The sequence below is a fragment of the Mytilus edulis genome, chromosome 1 (assembly GCF_963676685.1).
Source record: "Mytilus edulis chromosome 1, xbMytEdul2.2, whole genome shotgun sequence".
Lineage (NCBI taxonomy): Eukaryota > Metazoa > Mollusca > Bivalvia > Mytilida > Mytilidae > Mytilus > Mytilus edulis.
In genome coordinates this window covers 96,082,819-96,108,984 of record NC_092344.1, presented here as the reverse complement: position 1 = coordinate 96,108,984, position 26,166 = coordinate 96,082,819, and the positions used below count along the sequence as shown (strand labels likewise).

General features: G+C 31.9%; 1 protein-coding gene across 1 annotated transcript in view; it reads left to right on the top strand.

The window, feature by feature from the left end:
* Positions 1-26,166, top strand: part of LOC139495905 (alpha-N-acetylglucosaminidase-like) — a 41,959-nt gene that overhangs the window by 3,990 nt on the left and 11,803 nt on the right. The window contains 18 exon segments of the mRNA XM_071284317.1: positions 150-307; positions 1,623-1,807; positions 2,981-3,128; positions 3,784-3,854; positions 4,227-4,388; positions 7,102-7,167; positions 7,602-7,665; positions 8,124-8,194; positions 12,997-13,071; positions 13,766-13,850; positions 14,884-15,033; positions 15,389-15,531; positions 18,573-18,645; positions 19,657-19,752; positions 21,666-21,751; positions 22,490-22,594; positions 25,559-25,671; positions 25,674-25,741. Coding sequence (XP_071140418.1) covers positions 150-307; positions 1,623-1,807; positions 2,981-3,128; positions 3,784-3,854; positions 4,227-4,388; positions 7,102-7,167; positions 7,602-7,665; positions 8,124-8,194; positions 12,997-13,071; positions 13,766-13,850; positions 14,884-15,033; positions 15,389-15,531; positions 18,573-18,645; positions 19,657-19,752; positions 21,666-21,751; positions 22,490-22,594; positions 25,559-25,671; positions 25,674-25,741 — 1,919 coding nt within the window.

Here is a 26,166-nt window from a genome sequence, read left to right as displayed (position 1 = left end):
AATGATACTTCTAAATATCTTAATAGACATCATAGAGTACTAAAAATAAAAAGAATTGTCTATTTAAAGTAGGGTCTACTAATGTTCATAGACATAGCATTAAATATGCTTATTTATCATTTCAATTGCATATATTTATACTTTAATAGAATTTCCTTCACTGGATGTGTTATACTCACGAGTCCCAGCAGATGTTCAGCAAAGGACAGTTACTGCCCTTATACAGAGAGTTGTTGGTGCCAGAGCCAGTCAGTTTAAAGCCATTGTCGATCCAACAATAGCAGAAAAGAAGATAGATGCATTTCATGTATGCATTTAAATGTGTAATTCACCCTACAGTTTTGTATTTATGTTTTAAAAAATGTTTTTTTAAGAATTCCTTAAACATTTTATAAATTTGACTTTAGAGCTCAGGTTTCAATTGTTATGCTTCTTTCATTCTTCATGATACAATATCACATACTGTCAGTTTTATTTGTTAATTGCCTAAATTCCATCAGAGAAACTGATATGGAGGAAACAGGAATCCATTGCACCAAATATTTTTGAAGTTTAATAAGAAGTCTCCTGGATTGTTGAACTTTTCCTTTACCATATCTCTGAGCTCTTTTTGGAATCTATGAGAAACATTGGTCAATTGAAAAGTCCATTTGCCAATTTGATTCTGTTATTACACACTTTATAAATAAATTACTTCCCTTTGTTAATCATAGACTGGTTCTTCATTTTTGCATACTGAACAGTATTTGCTTTTACCAATGCAAAGCATGATGAAATGAAAGTGATGTATCATGAAAAATAATTTCAGATGTCAGAAGTATTTAGCTTAAGGGGGCTCGCGGGTATAAATAAATTTTTTTTATTATAGGATTTCCCTATATTTTTCGATGAATGACTTTATCATATACCTAATAGAAAAATAAAATAAAAAATGGGTTCACCATTCATTTAAGCTCAAAATCTGTCTTCAAAAGAAGCATATATTTTTGTAAAGGTACTTTTTTCTGTTGAACTAATAGGAGAAACAGAGGTAAAATTGAAATTAAAAACATCTAAATTACGGAAATCGCTTAAATTTTACAATAGTTTAGTTTAAGTACAGCTTATTTGAAAATAATAATAAAAAATATAGGTCACTGAGTTAAAAAAGATATTTCAATTTCAAAGCCCCAAAAATGGCATTTTTGCACCAAAGGGAGATAATTTGGAGCTTTTTCAATGATATGTACAATTTAAAAGTCATCTGGGGCCAAAACCAATTGATTTTTTTGGTTGATTTTTGTACCATATGATAAAGTTACAACTAATAAAGTAATAAATAATATTTGTGATGAAAAAAAAAGTTTAACTTTTTGCTGAAATTTTATACCCTCGAGCCTCCTTAAGAACAAACCAATGTAATTAAAAGATTTGAAAACCTTAAAGATTACTCATATTATGCATAGGTAAATTTGCTCTTTCTACTAGCTCTCCATTGTAAATAAAAAAATTAATGTCCCTCATAAGGGAGACAACTAAAAAAGGGATCTCTAATTACATGGTAATAACAGGAATTGGCAAATAGACTATTCATCAATACAAAATAGCATTTACCATCCTTTAACGTTTATAATTTTTTTCAGCTTTATCATAGCAATGGAACCGTGAGTGTAAAAGGTAGTACAGGTGTGGCTGTTGCCATGGGAATATACTACTACCTTTCCAATTATTGCAATTGCCAGATAACATGGGGTGGACAGCAATTACATATTCCTAAAGAACTTCCGAAACTACCAAAGTCAGGTGTTACTGTGTCTGCTAATGACAGGTTAGTATAATACACATAATTTATTGTTTTATTTTTCAATTTTATTTTTTAAATCTTGTTCTTTTTTATTAATTGGGTAACTTTACTACCCATGAAGACACATGTTTTCTTTTCAGGAGCCATGTTTTATCTCAATTTAAAAACAATGGTTTATACATGCCTATATTGCATGGAAATTCTGTTTTGAAACCATAGTAAAAAGCTTTAATAAGCATACTTTATTACTTTCCAATACTATAAACCAACTTATTTTTGCGAGCGATTTATTTTCGCGACTTTCACAAGTAGAAAAATAACGCGAATATAAATCTTCGTGAACATGTAAAACTTTGATTATTCCTTATTAAACTACATCAAGTAAATCAGAAAATCACGAAATTAAATAGCCGCAATATGGTCAATGAACAGAAAAACGAGAAATAAAGTATCCGCGAAAATAAGTTGGTTTACAGTATTCTGTTAATTTTAATGTTAAAATGTAGATGTTTTTTCGAAGTCAATGAATTAATTGAAGAAGAAAAGGGTTGGTGAATGTCTACACTAGATGTTTAAAAAGAAAGTAACCACTATAAGTTAAAGTTTATGGTATTAATCTGCAAGCTTAATCCTGTGCTTCAGATATATATAGATTATTACATTGATACACATGGATTATCGGATTTATCCAATCGAGATAGTTAAATTGTCCGAGCCTTGGCGAGGACTTTAAAATTTATAATTTAACTATCGAGATTGGATAAATCCGATAATCCAAGCGTTACTATATAATAATCTGTTTCTCTAATGATTAAAAGATAAATTTTCCTTTATTCTTAAACAAAATCCCTTTCGAGTACCTTCCACTTTCCACGAAGTTGTCAATTTCATTAACGCCTGTTAGAACATTTTGATCATTTCAGGGAGCTGAGAAAGGTTATGGCCCTTTGACTCAGCCAATCATCTTATGAGATCACCGGCAACCACACGTTGATTAAATTTTTTTATACAATGGGTTCGGAAAGGGATATATTTCCATAGAGTTAGAGAATAATAATTATAGACCATTCTTGTAAGCTATTTGGACATCAGCATTTTAAAATAGTTTCCAGCTAGGACCACAGGACTGGTTTAGACATAACTTAATGAAAGTATAGTTGATTCATGCATGTCAGTCAGTTTTAAACATCTTTTTAGGTTTAGATTTTATCAGAATGTCTGTACAGTGAGCTATTCCTTTGTTTGGTATCAGTGGGAAGATTGGGAGAAACAAATAGACTGGATGGCATTACATGGAATAAATTTACCATTAGCCTTTAATGGTCAAGAGGCTATATTTCAGAGGGTTTGTACCATTTGCACAGGTATTTCATTTCATCTCCATGTGTTTCTGTTGGAGCTGAAAACCCTTGTTTCATATTAGTGTTATTGTCATCTTAATTATGGGTGAATTTTACATTTAGTCAGTTTGGTCAAAACAAAGGATGTCGTATTTGGTTTAGAGTTTTGTTACATTTAGTTTAACAGTGTAGGTGATATTCATACCCAGATCTGATGCACACACACAAACATGTTTGATGGTAAATTGAAAATTATTTATATTCATTGGATAAAGGAATTTTCTTCAAAGTTTGCTTGGATTGATAGATTATCTATGATTTTGAAAAAAAAGTGGAGTTTCTCATCTACAATTTCAAAGAAGTCAATATTCCTGAAAAACTTCCCTGAGTTTAAAGATCAGTGATAATCTATTTATTGATATTAAATTTTTTTTTATCGAGGCAAAATCATTGACATTGGCAATTGACATCATCCTGTTCTCACTCAGCTTTAATAGAAAAAATTCTAAGTTGAGTCCCCTGAGATTGAAAATTATCCACAAATAGATCAAAGCAAAATATAAGAAAAGGAAAAGTAAATGTATAATTAAAAAGGATAGCAAATTTATGTTAAACTAAGTATACAGTCCGATCATACTTAATGCTTAACTTTCCTTACAGGTTTATATGAAGATGGGGATGACCTTTAAAGATATGCAGCAACATTTTGGTGGACCTGCTTTTCAAGCTTGGTAAGATTTTATTTCTTGGGATGCCATGTAAATTCTTGAATTCAATTAAGAGACATGTTTTTGATTCAGAATTTTTATGTATGTTCTTGTCATTTGGTCTCTTGTCATTTGGTCTCTTGTCATTTGGTCTCTTGTGGAGAGTTGTCTCATTGGCAATCATACCAAATCTTCTTTTTTTATAAATATGGTACTGTAAGTACTGTATAGAAATAAATATGTTAAATTAGCGTTTTAAATTACTAAGTAGAAAGCTTTGAGATAAAGGTAATAACTTCTGGTTTCATTAACAAAAGGTATGACTCTTAAATGCAACTACACTGTTATTATGCTCTATGACCAATGTGATAGATTGAGTTCATTTTTTTATGACAGGGCTAGAATGGGGAACTTTCGAGGATGGGGAGGGCCTACTACACAGACTTGGCTAGATGGCCAGCTAGATTTACAGCATAAAATCTTAGACAGGATGAGAGCTTTGGGTATGATACCTGTTTTGCCTGGGTTTGCAGGACATGTACCAGAAGCTATGACAAGGTGATAATTAGTCAGTGTTCCAGCTAGGCGGTTTTCAGAGAGCGCGACGCCCGCCCTTTTTACAGTTTCCAGGGCGCCCTGCCTTTTTTGAAGATCTATTGTATATTATTTTGTTTGAATTGATATGATCCGCTAATTACTAAATTTACAGCAAACTGTTTATGAAGATAAAGTTACAATTTGTTTCTTATGTCTATTAGACTAAAGCTATGACAAGGTGATAATTAAGTTACAATGTGTTTCTTATGTCTATTAGACTAAAGCTATGACAAGGTGATAATTAAGTTACAATGTGTTTCTTATGTCTATTAGACTAAAGCTATGACAAGGTGATAATTAAGTTACAATGTGTTTCTTATGTCTATTAGACTAAAGCTATGACAAAGTGATAATTAAGTTACAATGTGTTTCTTATGTCTATTAGACTAAAGCTATGACAAGGTGATAATTAAGTTACAATGTGTTTCTTATGTCTATTAGACTAAAGCTATGACAAGGTGATAATTAAGTTACAATGTGTTTCTTATGTCTATTAGACTAAAGCTATGACAAGGTGATAATTAAGTTACAATGTGTTTCTTATGTCTATCAGACTGAAGCTATGACAAAGTGAAGATAAAGTTACAATGAAACGTCGCATGCTACTGGTGTTACTTTGGTAAAATCACGGACAAGACACATTCATCTTATTAATTTTTAAACATAAAAATTGATATTATAAAGTGTTGTATATCATTTTAAAGCTTTTAAACTCTTCTTTCAGATTATTGCAATTTTGTATATATAACAGACCATTTTCATTAATTAAAACTCAATAAAACCTTTATTTTGCAATATGATTTCCTTGTCCCGCGTTACACTTTTAGTTTTGTGAAATTCTGAATACCGTAAAAAACATATAAATTTTATTACCAAACGATATAAAAGTTTGTCTAGAACAAGCAATTCATAATTGGGCGATGACGTAATGTCGATTTTTTTTTCTCGAAAAGACGGAAATATAAAAAAAAGGGATCAAGATGATACAAATTATTTGTCGCATGCACGAAAGGTTGCCGTAATTTTTGTTAAATTGTCTCAAAAAAAGGGAATTTCAGAGTAATCCCCATGTCGAAAGTAAATAATTCTTATACTTGTATTTTGTACAAAGATCACACTTTCGCCTCATGCAATAATCAGGATTTTTTAAAATAAATTGTTATTATTCGAGTTGAATAGCAATGTCCGACATTTTGTCCCCTTCAAACTAAATTAAACGTATGGTTACGTTTTCTGTTTTTTCATGATGTTTATTTAATACAGTGCCATTCGCTACATAAAACAAATTATAATGGATAAAAGTACAAAAAATTAGCTCTATTTTGATATTAAATTCCCATAAATTAAATATAATATACGAGATATCAGATAAAACTAAAATGTCCGATACAATGTCCCCACATACGATTTTGACGTTATTTAATAAAATATACTTCTAACGTTCATTAGAATTGTCATTATTGCGGTTTTCACAGACGATTTGGAATACAGCTATTTTATTTTGTTGCTTAATAAGAAAACTTTAAAATTAATGTTTTATGTGGAAGTTCTACCAATTCATAAAGAAGGGGTTGGGAGAGATTTTCTCGCGGAACTGAAGTGTTTTCCGGACTATAATAGTCGGATCCGCTATAATACAAATTAATAGAAAAAAAACAGCAATAATAATTGTTCCCGCTAATTCCCTTGCATATATTTGTGCAGAACTAACATGCTAGATATGCCGTAGTCCTTTCGCCTTGACATTCTGGAGTGCAAAGATGAGTGCATTTGCAGTGCATAGTTTATCCATAAAAAAAGTAATCGATTGCCTTTATAATTAAAATGTATCTAAAACAAATGGTTTCAATTCAAGTTACTTTTTTATTTTTAATTTGTTAATAAAACTAAAGCTTAACATCTTTTATCTAAGAAAAAACAATTAATCCTTTCTTAGGAAAAAAAATCAATCCTTTAAAATTTATTGTAAAAAGCCATCTGAACAACATGCATTCCAACGTTTTTATTTTGGCTTACGTCTTTGAGTGTGTAACGTTAGGTGACACCAGTATCGTGCGACGTTTCAATGAATTTCTAATATCAGACAAGCTATGACAAGGTGATGATAAAGTGACAATGATGTATCTCAATAAACTCATTATAAATACCAGGATTAAATTTTGTATTTAAGCCAGACGCACGTGCACATTTTGTTTCGACTACAAAAACTTATCAGCAAGACGCTCCAATCCAAAAAAGTTAAAAAGTCCTAATAAAATATGAAGTTGAAGAGCATTGAGGACCAAAATTCCTAAAAGTTTTACCAAATACAGCTAAGGTAGTCTATTCCTGTGGTAGAAAAGCCTTAGTATTTCTAATGTCTATTAAACTGCACCAGCCACACAAGGAACGTGTATAGGTCTATCACAGAAGAATTGGAATTTTCATTATCTACCATTTAAACTTATTTTAAGATGTATTCAGGCTATTTTAAAAATGCTTTATGACATTAGCTCAACTGTAAAGCAAGACGATTTCATAGAAGTTTTATATGAATGCTACCAAATGAAAAGATTATAGCAAATTATTTTAACTTTTCTTACCTGTCAGACTTTATATAATTTGTTAAATTATTATAGAAAAGGGAGAAAATACCAAAAGACATTCACAATTAAAATGATTTTTCTACATTTAGATTGTATCCTGCAGCAGATATATCCAGGTTACCTAACTGGAATGGTTTTGATGATACATACTGTTGGTAAGTTATTCTGTAAGCAGATTTCCTTAGCGACACATACTTTGTGTTCTATAGTTAAATTGAGCTATAGATATGATGTTTGAAAATGCTTGCATTAATTCAAGGATAGAATTTAATATCTTACCATATTTTGATAAACCTTAAAAAGACAATCAGATATCACTGTCTTAAAAATACGATTGTAAAAGTAAGATCCAGGACTATCCTAGGTATTATATCACCACTTTAGAAGTTGGGGCCTAATGCATTCACCTCATTCATACATTTGTCTGTCTGTTTATGCATCTAAAAAAAATTTGTTTCATCTAACAGACAACACTCCCTCCAATACTTTGAATAACAAGTGGGGATATGATTGGCATGACAATGGGTAAAACTCGTTGTTACATTTGATGTAAATCATTTCCATATGATATACTATTGTTTATTTATAGCACTTATTTGCTGGACTTTGCTGATCCATTATTTGAACTTATTGGTGTCAACTTTATAAAAGAGGTAAGGCATACAACATGTATATTTTAAAAAAAAGCTAGAAGTAGATTAGGACTTCATATTGATATCTAGAAATGAACAAGAAAGTAATTTTTTGTAATCACATCTTAAGACTTTGTAGACCGCTTTTTTTGAGAAGTGAAGTCCTCTTTCACCACTTTGAATCCAATTGGCTCTAGTTTCTCAAATGATCTCCTGAGAAAACACTGGACCAGAATTCTTACTAGGTTATGCAATTAATGAAAAATGGCTTTGGAACCAAAATGTGGATGAATTAGTCATGTATATACCCTGTCATGTCTATTATCCATAATATGCCAACCATACAAACAATTATTATGCACTTAGAAAATAGAAAATTATGAAAAAGTTAAGATAAAAATTTCTTATATAAAAACACTTTAATATTGTCACAGAAAAAAATAATTAAAATGATTTTCATTTATTTTCAATACCGGTAGATGGAGTATGAATTTGGAGTAGACCACATTTACCAGATTGATTCATTTAATGAAATGCAACCTAAATCAGGGTAATTTTAAACATGTTTCTGTATTTATAATGGTATATATGTATTACTAGTCTAAATTATCATAAAGTCTTTGAGCATGGCTATAGTAATAGATTTTTTCTGTGACGTCTCCATACGTCATCATAATGCCTTTTTCTGTCTGGACTTTGAGAGATAATTTTCAGCGGAACTTTTTTAAGACTTGATTTTGGTATGAAATCTTCATTGACAGCTAGAAATATTTGCATTTATACAAAGGTTTACCTTTTATGTAATTATTGGTGCAAAATATTTCCAGGGATATCCAAAATAAGTTTTAAAATAAGATGCGATTAAATTTGTGGTGTGCAAAATCTACTTTGATTTCAAAATGGTTTCACTGATGCGTCCCTTTATGACGGTATAAAATATCAAACTCTGAAAAATTTGATGGACCTGAATTTCTTGATAATACAACTGGAGTGATCTGTAAATTAGGGTTTAAATAGTTGAATAACATTTTAAAGATTTTGTTGAAATATAAATGTATCTTTATTTAGGGAAGCAGATATTTAAAGGGAAATCACACTATTGTTTATACGCATCGCTCTCGGCGCCGCCATAGTGTCGTAACTGTATTATGACGTCGCCGTTTTCGATTCCGCCGTAAAGGTTGCTAATTTATGAAAAAGCGAACGCTCGAAGGGATGTTCCACTAAAGCAGGAGAAATGATTATGGACATATAATATTTTTTACAACTGATATGTTGTACTAGCGAGTTTCTAGATTGTATTGGGGTTTACCTGCGGAATACAAAATAATGGGCAAATACTGCAGAATAAAAGGCAAAAAAAAGATTGAATGATGAGGTGCTAAAATATAAAGAATAAAAAGTATTGGAAACACAAAATAAACATTAACAAATGAATGACCCACTATCCAGACCATTATGATAAAAAGGATCTACCAATACAAAACACATAATCATCATGCATAATCAATTCTAAGAACGTTGGAAATTCATAGCATATTCAATGTAACTTAGTACCCTCTCCGACCATTTTCTCGATAACGAAGTCGGTGACATATATTTTTTTTTCAATTTTCTGATGTATATGTTCAATATCTAATTGAATTCTAAATTTTCAAAAATATTATGGACTCATCTTGACCTTAAGTGCAAAAATGAAAATGCTACTCGATATGGACAAAATGTATGGAAAAAATAGCCGAAAGTGGTCAGCGTATCGCCGCGATGCAGTATGTAGGGTTCATCGTATATTTTCGGGGGGGGGGGGGGTACATATAGACCAAGTGTACCAGCATGTTAGCGTATAGCTATCGGAATCTGTAGTTTTCTGTTCAAAAGAGGGTTGTAAATAAGAACAATGAGTTTCAACTTACAGTTTTCTCATATCACATGCATGCAACGTCATAACTATTATAATAGTCTTCTATACTACATGTATAAATAATTCATCAAACATCTCATTTCATATAAGTATTTATCCGGCTCAGCCTGTCGGGTTTTTACAAAGCAGAGTCAAATTGATATGTTCTAGTTCTGAATAAGCACTAAACTTGCCACTGAACGTCAATGTGTGAAGTCCTATTTGAAATCGTTATTTATTTCGCATGTGACGACAGAAATGATCTAAGTGTCGTCCATCTTTCCCAAATGTTCCTTTGATATCTAACGCCTCTGAACCCTGAACAGTTGGGGCAAGTTTGGATACAATATTAAAGCTTGATACGGTCTAAATTTGGATTGTGATAAAAATTTTGACATAATATAGGTTTCTGACACAAAATAAATGTGGTCAAAGGTATTAAAAATCTGTTGTGCAATACTTTGCAATTGGAGATTTCTTTTTAAGATATTTCGAAAAATTTGCAAAAAAATAAAATGAAACGCCACCCCCTCCCCTCTTGGAGTAATTACCACCAAACTCAATCCCAGCCTTCCCTGTGTGGTATGGAACCTTGTAGTATAATTTTAGATAGACCCATAACACAAGTTATTGTAAAATAGTAATTTTTGTAAAATGCTTGATTGTGGCCCCTAATTCCTGAACGTTTTGAGCAATAACATGTACCCCTTAAATCAATTTCAGATTTTCATTTGTGATATGGAACCTTGTGGTACAATTTCAGAAAGATTCATTACTTCTCAATGTCATATTAGAAATTTATGAAAATCAAAAGGGTATTTACATCAACAGATATAAACAATTTATCAAAGTTGTATGAAAATTGATGAAAGCGATATTGAGTTATAATTGTCCGAAAACTGGAAAATCCCCCATTTTTAATAACTCGGAAACGTAAAATCAAAATTTATAAAAAAAAAAAGAAAGGGAGCTCACGTCAATAGATATAAACAATTTCTTTAAAGTTTATGCCAATTGGTTAAAGCGTTTTTGAGTTAATGTCCGACATGTTGACGATCAAAGTTGTATGAAAATTGATGAAAGCGATATTGAGTTATAATTGTCCGAAAACTGGAAAATCCCCCTTTTTTAAATAACTCGGAAACGTAAAATCAAAATTTATAAACCAAAAAAAAGGGAGCTCACGTCAATAGATATAAACAATTTCTTTAAAGTTTATGCCAATTGGTTAAAGCGTTTTTGAGTTAATGTCCGACATGTTGACGACGGACTGACGGACAGATGTATACCATAATACGTCCCGTAACCGGGCGTATAGTAATTCAACACGTACTATACATTTGGCTTTACCAGTCTCTAACAAGAGAAATATTTAACACACACACACACACATGTATTTATGTAGAGATATACACATGTCTCACAGAGTACTGCTAAACTGTAACAAACACATTAATGGTCCGTCTGGTGAAAGAATATTCCACTCATATAGACAAATGTTTTGTGCTGATGTTCATGTAATATTTGCCACTGAAAGTTTTGCAAAAATCAAGAAAACAATGATAAAAAAATTAATAAATAGTAATAAAAGTTCAGATGTAGGTTAGAGTTCAGATCACTGTCGACAGTGATAAAGGGATATTGTCGGAGACCGTGACTGAAAAGGACATCCATTTTTTTTACTCTTTATTCTTTGGTTCTTTAAACAAAAATAGCCAACATGATATATCAGAGAGTGCTTAAATATTGGCACAGAAATTCAATTAATTATTTTCAAATTAACTATCATTAATGGGGGGGGGGGGGGGGTTGTTCAGAGGGGTCCTGATCCCGAAATCCCGGGCTTAAAAACATGAAATCCCGAGGTCCAGAATTTAAAAAAAAAATCCTGACATCCCGAACATCGAAAAAAGAAATCCCGGATCCCGGAAGGCTCAATCCCGAAATCCCGAGCTTAAAAACACTTGATACCAACGTCCCGAAAAAGTTCCTGCCCCCCTCATTAATCAGTATTGGAAAAAATAGGTCATTTACCACAATGAAAGATAAATGTGATAAAAGAATATACATTCAAACAAAAAGAGGTGCAACAACAGAAAATAGAAACCACATTCTTACTCTTAATTTCATCGGATCTCAAAATTTAAACTCTTACCAGAATTTTTACTCTATCTATCAGAATAACTCAAGGAGTTTCTAAGTGTAACTCGAGCTTAAACTAGAATTCTTACTGGAAAAAATATTCGAAATCAAAATAAAACTGGAACTCGAACTTAATTTGTGTCGATTATGGAGCGTTGTGTAATAACAGAAATGTTAGCCAATTTTAAATTTCTTCCGAAAACGGTGTCATTGAGGGCTTTTTTTTTTAAAGTGCCGAGTTTGTGGCTTTTTAAACACGGCATTTCGGGTTTTATCTTCCCGGTGCAATGTATAAGTTAGTGAATTTATTCTGATTGTAGTCTAAATGGAACGTGTTACTTTTCAGCCCAGATACCCTCAATCTTCCGAAGTAGAAGATTCTAAATCTGCAAGCCGTAAATTAATTTTTTTTATACGGCATGAGGCACACATTAGTTTTTCCTATACAACAAATGCAATTAAGAAATTTAGATGACTCCAACTTTGACAATTACTTTTTAATAAACTGTTACTGTATGTTTAATAATGAATAATCAAAATACCTTAAAAAAACATTATTATATAAAAAAAAATATATATATAATTTAACCCAATAGTTCCAAGCATTGCAAGAAATGCTGCTATGCTAGCAACGTCGTTCTATAACGTTAAGAGAAAAGTTATAATTCCCGCCAAAAATTGATAATAAGATTATTTCCACTGTAGCGGATTTAAAACATCGGTGACCCCCCTTTTTTATTAATGCTTTTAAAATCTCCCCTGAAGCTGCAACTAATGCAGAAGTTTGAAGGAAAAAACATTAGTAGATTTTTTTTATTTCAAGAAAAATCTATAATAAACGGCAATTAAAAATGGCGGGAAATGTAAAAAGGCCTTAAAAAATAAGGAAACTGAGAAAAATAAATGTGTATAAGATAAAAGTTACAATTGACTGTTTTAGTTAGACCAGTTAAACATCGTTTTTCAATAATTTTGCCTTCCTTTAACATTTTTGAGCGCTATTTCTATATTACGGTATAACGCAATTCTTTACTTTTTGATGACGTCATATCTCGAAAACAACATCGGTGACCCCAATTTTTTTTTCGCCTAAAATATTGAAATAAGTATGATCTGTTTAAATGCAAAATTTCAATGAATTATTATTAGTAGTTTAAATAGTGTGATTTCCCTTTAATCATACTTTACGGTAGCTTACATTTCATAATCTACAGAATTTTTGATAAAATACTTGATGAATAGGACAATCAACAATCTAAGTTTCACATTGAAGCATAGTTTATACTGTATGTTAATGGTTTTCTTCACAGTTCAGCACAGTATTTAGATGAGGTAGGCAGTAGGATGTTTGATGTGTTACAAACAGCTGATCCTGATGCTATCTGGTAAGATATTATGATTAATACTGGTGTGATTTAAAATCTTTAGCTGCTTATTTTCCTCAATGCAACAAAGAAGCAGTCTTATATAGTTTTACCCATAAGTCATATAGTCTATGTCCATCAATCTGTCACTCATTTTAGATTTAAAACAATAAACACCAACAAATTTTATGTCATATCGCAATTTGCATCCATAGATGATAAAGCCAGTAGAAAAATTTCTTTTAACAAGAAATTATATACTGTAAATTAAAAAATTGTATCATGAGGGGGGAAAGGACCTTTATCGGGACTCTGGGATCGGGTGTTTTTAAGCTTGGGATTTCGGTATTCACCCTTTCTGGATCCGGGAATTCTTTTTTTCGAATTTCGGGATGTTGGGATTTTAATTTTTTAAATTCGGGACCTCAGGAATTCGTGTTTTTAGGCCCAGGATTTCGGGATCAGGACCCCTCCTACCCCCTCTCTATCATGCCTTTATCATTGCATGGACAAAAATGCTAGATTAATTATTTGGATTTCCTGAAAATCTACTTACAGTTGTATTATCAAATCTACTTACAGTTGTATTATCAAATCTACTTACAGTTGTATTATCAAATCTACTTACAGTTGTATTATCAAATATCAGCATTGTTTTCATTTAGGCTATTTTTTCTATCAATTGATTGCATGTTTGTATGAATTCTTTTTCCAGGTTAATGCAAGGTTGGTTGTTTCATTTTGATTCCTCATTTTGGCATCCAGAACAGATCAGAGCCATGCTAACATCAGTCCCAGAGGTATAGTCACATGATTGTTTATATATATATATATATCAAACTGGATCTGTTTTAAAACAATCTTGCTTTTGAGAAGAAAATATAATAAAGAATGCTGAGTCTTAGTTTCATATTTCAAATCAAAAAGTGATGAACAATAGCTGACTAACAAATGAAATTTCGAACTATAAAATAATAGACAACTTTCGAGTTCGATGCATTTCCGTCAAAAACTCTGGTTTTAGTGAACGTCATTTGTGCGTTTAGGGGCGTCGTCACTTCCATTCCAATGTTGAGCGAGTGGTTGGAAAACTATAATTCTATATTGTACGAATTATACGACAAATTGAATTCTCAAAATTGACAATCAGCATTGATGTCATTAGGGAATTGTCATTAAGTACCTACAGAACAACCATTATTTCTAGTTTATCCTGCCCAATGACGATCACCTTAAAGACGCTTGATGAACGTAAATAGTGCAGGGATACAGGCGACCCCCTCTATCTGGTAAATGACGTCATAAAGGCGCGTATAATTGACGAGTTTTTTTCGGTGACGGATGAACTCGAAAGTGGTCTATTGTGAAGATATCATTTTAGACACAAAATAAGTGTGAATATGAATAAAAACATATTTGCCAATGAAATTTGAACCCAATGAAAAGAACAGCAAAAAGAACTTTTGTTAATTCAGGATTCACAAAATTGTGAAAAAAATGGCAAATATGAATAAAAGGTAAAATTGTCTTGAGACATATTTACATTACAGTAAATAGAAAAAGAATATACTATACCTAAAGTTCTGAACAATCAAAATCCACATGTCCAATAAAAACAGACTACACTATGTACATTGAAAAAATATAGTGTGCATTTACTATTATGAAAAAAAACCTAACCTGACAGGCAACACTTATAAATGATATACTATGAATTTTATGCCAGTTACATAATAATAATTATTTTAGAACAAATATTTTAGTCAGTAGATCTAAAGTTAAAAAAGATTAAAAAATGTACATTAAATTTGATACTTGATTATTTCTTTTCAGGGAAGAATTGTTGTACTTGACTTATACTCAGAAGTTGCACCAATTTATACTTATACAGACTCCTACTATGGACAACCATTTATATGGTGTATGCTACATGATTTTGGAGGAACGTCTGAACTCTATGGGGTATTGGACAAAATTAACACAGTAAGTTCAGCTGTAGTATAATACCTATATACCTCAACACGAAATACATGGCAGTTAAGTGATACCCATTTGATTGTTCACTGCAGCAACATTTTTATGAATGGCACATAGTTTAACAAATCATTTACTGTATTTGTATGTTGCAAAGTACATTGGGTCTTTCCTATTTAATTCTAGTTAAGGAAAGGTCTTTAAGGATGAAAAATTGGGTGCCAGTTTAACCAGAACAAAATCCAGTATAAAAGTAGATTTTTTTATGTGCTAATTATGATGCAAACTCAAACTAGTTGAAATTTAATATTTCTAAGATATAGTTTTTTTTTTATTTTGTTTTCCCTTTTTTGGTTTATTATAGGGACCATTTGAAGGTAGAAATATGATTAACAGTACCATGGTTGGTTTAGGACTAACACCAGAGGGAATTAATCAGAATGAAGTTATTTATGAATTCTTCTTAGAAAATGTATGGAGAAAACAACCAAGGGATGTTTCTAAATGGTGAGACAGTTGTAATAATACAATTCTTATTTGAAAGTTTTCGTGTGGGTTATTATTATTGAAAGTAAGTATTCTTTAGTCTTATACTAAATGTATTTCTGTTGTAAATGGGGTTTAATCACTTCTATGTCACTGCCCACATGCAAATGATGAGTCTATATTAGTTGTATTAAGCACACATAGCATTGAACTTCTTTAAATAACTTTGAAATCTGCTCTCTGTTAATAGCCAATATTATGATTTTTATGCCCCCTCAGTAGTGGAGGGGGCATTAAGTATTACTCTAAGTTAGTCCGTCTGTACATCCCAAAGTTGGTTTCCATCCTCTAACTTTAGTCTGCCTCAACCAAATGTTATAAAACTTATACACAATGCTTAATACCACTAAATACATATGAAGTTAGAAGTTTACATCACTTTTACCGTTCTCGAGTTATGCCCCTTTACTAATGGAAAAACTGTTACAATTTTCATTTTTATTTCTCAAAATATCAATCAAGTAATTTTTGTCGAGCCTGCAACTTTTGTTGCAGAAAGCTCGACATAGGGATAGTGATCCGGCGGCGGCGGCGGCGGTGTTAGCTCACTTCTTAAAATCTATATATTTTAGAAGGTGGAAGACCTGGATGCTTCATATTTTGTATATAGATGCCTCATGTTACGAAGTTTCCGTCAGTCACATGTCCAATGTCCTTGACCTCATTTTCATGGTTCAGTGATCACTTGAAAAATAAGTTCATAATTTTTGTAACGTTGAATTCTCTCTTATTATAAGTAATAGGATAACTGTATTTGGTATGTGCGTACCTTGCAAGGTCCTCATGCCCGTCAGACAGTTTTCACTTGACCTCAACCTCATTTCATGGATCAGTGAACAAGGTTAAGTTTTGGTGGTCAAGTCCATATCTCAGATACTATAAGCAATAGGGCTAGTATATTTGGTGTATGGAAGGACTGGAAGGTGTACATGTACAACTGGCAGGTGTCATCTGACCTTGACCTCATTTTCATGGTTCAGTGGTTATAGTTAAGTTTTTGTGTTTTGGTCTGTTTTTCTCATACTTTATATATGCAATAGGTCTACTATATTTGTTGTATGGAATGATTGTAAGGTGTACATGTCTAGCGGGCAGATGTCATCTGACCTTGACCTCATTTTCATGGTTCAGTGGTCAAAGTTAAGTTTTTAAGTTTTGATCTTTTTATCTAATATTATATGCCGAAGGTCAACTATATTTGGTGTATGGAAATATATTATGATCTATATGTCAGTCCTTCAGGTTTTATTTGACCATGACCTCAATTGCACGGTTCATTGGACAGTGTTAAGTTTTTGTGTTTTGGTCTATTTTTCTTAAACTATAAGTAATAGGTCAACTATATTTGTTGTATAGAAGCATTGTTAGCTGTACATGTCTGCCTGGCATGGTTCATCTGACCTTGACCTCATTTTCATGGTTAATTGGTCTTTGTTTAACTATCTTGTTTAATGGTAAGTTTATGTGACAGTTGTAATAATGCTTTATACTTAGGACTATCAACATAATATCAATGATTAGTAAAGAAGGCGAGACATTTCAGTGTGTTCACTCTTGTGAAAAACTGGAGTTATCTTCCTTTGTCCATGATTATAGTTGAATCAACTAAAATCAATGGTTTATACAATGCAATGTTTGATTTTGCCTTCCACTGATAAATTAAAGCAATTTTTACCCTCCATTTCTAAAAATATTTTAAAGTCTTCTTTGCAAATTTGAGTTATCTTTCTTTGTCCATAACTGATGCTTTATACAATGCAATATTCATTTTACTTCCTATTGATAAATGAAAGCAATCTTTACCATTCAGTGTTTACAAGCACTTTGATAACTGTTCTAGGGTTATGCCCCTTTACAAATGAATCAATTGCTGATTTTTTGGTTTCCGTTCTCTAACTTGAGTTTGTCTCAACTTTATATATAATGCTTTTAACCACAAAACTCAGCCTAAAGTTCAATTTTTGGAAGTGTCAATTTTACAGTTCTTGAGTTATGTTCCTTGATAGCATTATATGCTAGCCAGGGCATCCATCATCTGTGTCCCTATGGATGCATTCCACATTTTTTATATGTTGAATAAGAATAGATATTTTTGTCACACTTTACTCAGGAACAAATGAGTAACTTCCTTTTTTCTGATACTTTGATTATAAGTGGGTGTATGCTTAGTACGACAAGGCATGTAACTTCCTGTTAATCAGAAGTTTCTGTTACATGATTTTTTGATGACATATGTTCCAAAAATATTGATTTTACCTTGATTCATGGGTTTTTGGGATGATATGATATTGTTATTCAGACATACAAATAAGTAACAAGATGCAATACTCTGTAATAATGATAAAAACAACAACTTAATTTCAATATTCTGTCTCGGCCTGGCCCGGTTGAAGGGTGAAAGAAATCTTATAAGTAACAGTCAGACAGGATAAAATGCATGCATAACTGCTGATTGATTTATCTGTTATGTTTTATTAGGTCTTTTCACTTTTCTGTGGAAAGACCTATTGTATTTCTTCTGATTATATTTTTTTTCTTCCTCTTAATTTTGTTCTTGCGATAAATATTTGCTTTCGCAATATGTCGCTTAGATATTTGGTATATGGTATGGAACAGTTTATGCGCCTTTGAAATTTACCCTGCCTAACCGAATACTTTTCTTTGTAGGAGTTATCTCCCCGAACACTGTTTTCCTTGTGTCCGCATCTCCTCCATAACCGTAACAGAAAGCGACAAATTTATTTTATAAAATTGCTTGTTATATCCTTTGCATGATTTGTTCTATATTGACAGAAGCGATATGAACACTCCATATGAGTGTTATTTTCCCTTATGCATTTGATATAAGTGAAATGCATTTCTATCTTGTAAACCAAAGTGATAAACCTAATCTTACTACTTTCATATTAAAATACAAGGTTTTTGGTGAAAAGACCTTCAATTGTTCTCTGAACAAATTGGTTTTTTAATAATATTGAGTTTTGTTTCTTTTCAATTGATAGGATTTCTGATTATACAACTAAAAGATATGGGAAATACAATAAAATAGTAGACTTGGCTTGGCAATATTTGAAGGTAAGATCACTACCGTAGATTCTTTTTTATCGGGTATTGGTAAAAAAAATCTGCTATAGCAATATTAATTCAAAACACCAAACTATAACCTTAATGTTTAATGTAAATTTTATCGTGAATACAGTTATTGAATTTAAGTATCACCAGCCCAGTAGTCAGCACTTCGGTGTTGACATGAATATCAATTATATGGTAATTTTTATAAATTTCTTGTTTACAAAACTTTGAATTTCGAAAAACTAAGGATTTTCTTATCCCAGGAGTAGATTACCTTAGCTGTATTTCGCACAACTGTTTGGAATTTCGGGTCCTAGATGCTCTTCAACTTTGTACTTGTTTGGCTTTTCAACTGTTTTGATATAAGCATCACTGATGAGTCTTGTGTAGACGAAACACGCGTCTGGCGTATTTAATGATAATCCTGGTACTTTTGATAACTATTTTAAGAATATGTCGGATAGGAATCTTTATCTTCCATAACCATGCACAATCGGATATTTTCAATGTTTTTTCAACTAGATACACAATTGCAATTTTGCAAATAAGAATCTTATAAAGAAATGGAACTATACTAAATAAATTGTTGTCTTTTTCAATGTCTTTCTTTGTAATATAAAATAGATGTCCTAACAGTTCAAATGGTATATATTCCTTCTGAATAATTCATTGCAATTAACATGTTTGACTTAATTGCTACTCGATAAAACATATTTAATGATGTAATATGTGTTTGATAGCCAACACAGATATATCCATATATCCACTCACCAAAAACAAGTCCCTCTGATTCAAGGGAAAAAAATGTAAGAGATTTTTCTATATGAAAATTAACAGTCAGCAATTACCAGTTTGTCAATCATCAACCAAAATTAAGAACCATATATTTTTTTAAGGGGGGGGGGAGGGTATAGATCATTGATCAGTTCCTGTAAATACAGTTGTGCAGCATTTCATGTTGTAATAACTAATGTAGTATTTTTTACATTGATTTCATCTCGATTCACATTTTAGTCAAGTGTATACAATGATACAACAAGTAATGGTGACCACAGATCAAGAAGTATACCTACAAGTCGACCTCAGTATAATCCTCCACTCAAACCTTATGTAAGTATAACGTGAGGGTATTCAAATTGCACCTTTTTGGACAGTTTTTTTGCCTACAATTATTTATGATCAAGACAAAAGTTTCCAATTTTTGTATATTTAGTAGGTGTATCCTTATTAACTATATAGTCCCACCTATTTCATTTTGAATCCATATTGAAAATGGGTTTGAACCAACATCCAAACAACCCATTATTCTGTAATAAGAAATACCCAAATTACAAGTTGACCTGAGTATAATCCTCCACTGAAATCTTATGAAAGCATACATACCAGTTGACATCTGTTTAAATATTTATTAGACCCTACTTCTTAAAAGAAAACAGTATTCTACTAAATGCTTGTCAGTCCTTCCATCTGTCACTCTCTCCCATAAAAATTTGTAGCGTTTTTCTCAGAAACTACAAATCAGGTCTTTCTGAAATTTGAAATCAACCTTCATATGAGTGTAATGTTATTCTGTGTGAGGTATAATTTGCATCTGTCACTCTGTAACTTCTTGTTTGCCTAACACTTAAAGAAATTGTAACAATAGTGAGCAATAACTCATTGTACAACTTGTACCATTTCAACAGAAGCCAAATAATGCCTCATCAGAAATCCATCATAACTGAATGTAAATACTGATCAATCTTGCACGAGGTTAAAGGACTTGGTACGATAAGGCCTGTTTTTGGCCCCCTATTTACTCATTTTTCAAATTCTGTTTTTGAAATCTACATATTATGTTAAAATATTCCCTAATGCTCCAAGTTTGTTAGGATGAACTTCAAAACCACTAATTTTAGCAACTGGGTGAGGTGAGGGGGTAAACTTTCTGTTATTACTCAAATATTGTAATTATTATTCACTTTTCAGTGTTTTGTACAACAAATTTTTAGTTTTTAAGTGCCTGCGCCAAAGTGACACAGAATTTTTTTTATACGAATGTCATTAGCACTTTTTATGCCGTCTAAATCGAAATATTTTTCTCTGGGTCACGTAGGTGTATCCTGTTAAATTTTAAGAAACAATGACCAAAAATTGTAATTTTTCCTTCTTTTGGCGTTTTTGGTACCCTTTAAGGTGGCTCGTGGGTACAAAAATTTCAGCAAAAAAAATGAACCTTTATTTTTTCATTACAAATTTTATTTATTACACTATTAGTTATTACTTTATGATATGGTAAAAAAATCAACCCAAAAAATCGATTCAGTTTTGCCCCAGATAACTTTTAAAATGTTTATATCATTGAAAAAGCTCCAAATTATCTCCCTTTGGTGCAAAAATGCCATTTTTTGGCATTAAATTTGAAATATCTTTTTTAACTCATTGGTTACCTATATTTTTTATTATTGTTTTCATATAAGCTGTACATAAACTAAATAATTGTAAAATTTAAGCGATTTCTGTAATTAGGTTATTTTTTTTATTTCGCAATTACTTCTATTTCTCCTATTAGTTCAACAGAAAAAAAAAGGACATAAACAAAAATGTATGCTTCTTCCGGAGGATGAGTGTGAGCTTAAATGAACGGTGACCCCATTTTTTGTTTCATTTTTCAGTTCATTTATAAAAAAATATATTAGAAAACAAAATTTGATTTATACCCAGGAGCCCCCTTAACACCCTAACCTCACCCATTTTCTGAAATTATTGGTTTTGAAGTTCAACTGAACAAACTTCAACCTAAGGAAATATTTTAACATGATAAGTAGCTTTCCAAAACAGAATTTGAAAAATGAGAAAATAGGGGGGGGGGGGGGGGGGGGGGGGGGGGTAAAAAACGGGCCTTATCGTACCTTGTCCTTTCTACAGTCAACTCAATAGCTTAAAAAATTTCTTGATAAAGAAAAATATATTTAATAGCTTACATTTGCATACCAGATCATGAAAATTAAGATATGATGATGATGTTTTATTTTCTATAATAGTTATGGTATGATGCGGAGGACTTATATCAAGCCTGGGATCTATTAATAGATTCAGCTGACCAGTATAAAAATAACTCATTATTTCAGTAAGTCTTTATTAATTACTCTGTACTACAAACAGTTAAAAGCTTCCCTACCTGGGATTATAATATTAGGTTAGCTTCCAAATGTTTCCAGTACTATAAAGACATTAAGGTAACAGATGCCAAAGACATTTTAATTCTTTAAAAAAAGTATTTTAGCAGTTTGAAGCATCTTATCTGTAGATATAAGGCCTGATGGAAATATTATAAATTCAACTACCAGTATGAGAAATAATATATTCAAGCTCAGGAATATTAATACATCTTTGAAGAGCAAGGGCTACTAATTTATTCAAAAATAATGGTTCTTTGTCCAATGATATGACAATTTTAAATACTTGCTTGCCTCTCAAAGAAATTGTCACTTTCAGTAATGTAATGAATATTCTTGAATATATCTTTTTTATGCCCCATTTATTATGCACCATTTATGGGCATTATGTTTTCTGGTCTGTGCCTCCGTCTGTTTGTTCGTCCGTCCGTTTGTCCATTTGTCCGTCTGTCCTGTTTCAGGTTAAAGTTTTGGTTAAAGTTTTTGGTTGATGTAGTTTTTGATGAAGTTGAAGTCTGATCAACTTGAAACTTAGTAAAATTCCCTATGATATGTTCTTTCTAATTTTAATGCCAAATTAGAGATTTTATCTCATTTTCACGGTCCACTGAACATAGAAAATGATAGTGCAGATGTGGCATCTGTGTACTTGGGACACATTCTTGTTTATGTATATTTTGTATTTGTAGGTATGATTTAGTGGACATATCACGAAACAGTCTTATGATGATATCATTAGAGAATTATAATAAAATGATTGCTGCTTATCAAAACAACCAGACCAGTAATTTTGGGTCAGTATAACATATTTGGAATTTGATTGGTTCACCCAGGTAAAATGGGCTTGTTATTATTAATTGGAATGAGTGTCGTAATATCATCCACGACTCACTCCATACTTACTGTATAAAATGGATAAAACGGGAAAAAGCTGACAAAAAATCTTTGGACTCTTTTTTTAATTCAGTAATGAAGATAGTTGATATACGTATTCAACATTTTAAAGAACATTTTACTATAAACAATAACCACAATAAACCTATTTCTCGTATCAAACATAAACTAAAAGAACTAGCCAAGGAATTTGTTTTTGTCCCGGCAGATAAAGCTGCTAATAATATTATTATTGTTTGACGTAAATTTTACATTGAGATTCTGAAAAAGGAAATCACCAATTCACCAACATTCCAACTGACTCTATTTTCAGAAAACGAAATCTGTAACAAACATAAACTTTTAGCCACTGCTTTACAAGCAGAGCCAAATACAATGAAAGTCCCAACTATGTATTGGCTTCCGAAGCTACACAAAACCCCTTACAAATATAGATTTATTTCGTCTTCAAGCCATTGTTCAACTACTAAATTGTCTATTCTTCTTACCAGCACACTTGGTACAATTAAAAACCTGATAATAAATTGTTCAAATAAGGCCTTCGAAAATAGTGGAATAAATTACTTTTGGAGTGTCAAGAACTCGTTGGAAGTACTTGATAAATTGCATGCTTATATTGGTGATTTTGAATCTGTTCAAAGTTTTGATTTTTCTACCCTGTATACCACATTGCCTCACATTCTCATTAAGAAAAAATTCACACACCTAATTAAATGGGCATTCAAAAAATCAGAATGTGAATATATATGTTCAAACTCTTTTAGGTCATTTTTTAGTAGCAATAAACAAAAAAACTATGTTAATTGGACATGCTTTGATACTATATATGCCCTTGAATTTTTACTAGATAACATTTTTGTTCGCTTTGGGGATTTCGTATATCGTCAGATTATCGGAATTCCAATGGGGACTAACTGTGCACCACTTATTGCGGACCTGTTTTTGTATTGTTATGAGTTACAATTTATGACAAAAATAAGCAAAGACCCATCGAAACAACATCTGATAAACAAATTTAATAATACTTTTAGATATTTGGATGATATTTTGGCTCTCAATAATGACGACTTCAGTATGTATATTAATGAAATTTATCCTGTTGAACTTACTTTAAATAAAGCTAATACTAACAATGACCACTGCCCTTTTCTCGATCTTGATATCTATATCACTAATGGAAAGCTGAATACTAAAATTTATGATAAAAGGGATGATTTTTCATTTCCTATCGTTAATTATCCGTTTTTAGATGGTGACGTTCCCTTGTCACCATCTTACGGTGTTTATATATCTCAACTTGTACGATTCGCTCGTGTATGTAACACTTTTTTAGATTTTAACGAGAGAAATTTATGTATTACTGAAAAATTATTACACCAGGGTTTTCGATATCACAAACTAGTCAAAACATTTACTAAATTTTATCATCGGTATAAAGACATCATTCGTAAATATAGCTCAACATGCAGACTTCTAATACGTTCAGGTATTTCACATCCAATTTTTTATGGTAATATTCTTTATAAAGCACAAAGGTGTCAGTATTCACCTCAGAAACTTACAAAACCTTTGAATAGACTTATTAAGAAGGGATATAATTACGATACTGTTGTCAAGTCATTAAAGATTGCATATTTTGGCGTTAATATTGAGTCACTGATAAGGTCTTTGCATCGGAACTAAACACATTTATTCTAAAAACAGTTGTTGGCATGACACGGGTTATGTTCTTTTCATATATGTAATGATGGTATGATACTAAACCCCTAACGGGAAGGATTGTGCCTGATGTTCATATGATGAAATCATAATCTTTCAGTCAGTTTAATTGAAGTCTGGAGCTGGCATGTCAGTTAACTGCTAGTAGTCTGTTGTTATTTATGTATTATTGTCATTTTGTTTATTTTCTTTGGTTACATCTTCTGACATCAGACTCGGATTTCTCTTGAACTGAATTTTAATGTGCGTTTTGTTATGCGTTTACTTTACTACATTGGTTAGAGGTATAGGGGGAGGGTTGAGATCTCACAAACATGTTTAACCCCGCCGCATTTATGCGCCTGTCCCAAGTCAGGAGCCTCTGGCCTTTGTTAGTCTTGTATTATTTTAATTTAGTTTCTTATGTACAATTTGGAAATTAGTATGGCGTTCATTATCACTGGACTAGTATATATTTGTTTATGGGCCAGCTGAGGGACGCCTCCGGGTGCGGGAATTTCTCGCTACATTGAAGACCTGTTGGTGACCCTCTGCTGTTGTTTTTTATTTGGTCGGGTTGTTGTCTCTTTGACACATTCCCCATTTCCATTCTCAATTTTATTGTATCAGCTATTTCTATCACTTAAAGTCTATTGGTCATCCAAAGGGCCAAGTGAGCTTTTGTCATCACTGGGCGTCCGTCGTGCGTCGTCCGTTGTTGTTAACTTTACAAAAATCTTCTCCTCTGAAACTACTGGGTCAAATTTAACCAAACTTGACCACAATCATCATTGGGGTATCTTGTTAAAAAAAAAATATGTCCCATGACCCGGCCAAACAAACTAAGGTGGCCACAATGGCTAAAATAGATCATAGGGGTAAAATGTAGATTTTGGCTTATATCTCAGTAACCAAAGCATTTAGAGAAAATCTGACACAGGGTAAAATTGTTTTATCAGGTCAGGATCTTATCTACCCTGAAATTTTCAAATGAATCGGACAACTTGTTATTGGCTTGCTGCCCCTGGATTGGTAACTTTAAGGAAATTTTGCAGTTTTTAGCTCACCTGGTCCGAAGGGCCAAGTGAGCTTTTCTCATCACTTATATGAAATTGTTCATGTCAAAAACAAACCAATTATTTTAATTTGACAATATTTTGTTTTAGATTATACAGTCAGATGCTTTTGAGTTTACTAAATGATATGGAGACATTACTGGCCAGTGATTCACATTTCTTACTTGGGAAGTGGATAGCTGCAGCTAAACAATGGGCAAATAACTTAATGAAGCAATTCTTCTAGAGTTCAATGCAAGAAACTTGGTTTCATTATGGGGACCTAAAGGGGAGGTTGGTACTAAATAAAACAAGAATTTCCTTCACTGATCATTTGACTTTGAAATGGTCTACATTTTCAATTAGATAACGGTTGAATTTTGCAATGTAACCCCATTGTTTGTATGATATACTACCCTTACCAAAAAGTGCTAACATGTTGCACATAAGTCGCACATATGATGCTCACGTTAGAAACTAACATGATTGCACACGAGTTTTTTAACATGCAAATTAGGTGAGCATTTTGTGAGCGAACAAATTGCACATATGAAAGTAACCTAATTTGCATGTTAAAAACCTCACGTGCAACTGCTCATATGAGCTTTTGTTTCACATGTGCATTTTATTAGATTGCTCATATGAGCAGTTGCACACATGAATATTATAGTTGACCAAAACAAAATGGCTGCTTCAAAATAGGAATATTTTTCAAATTT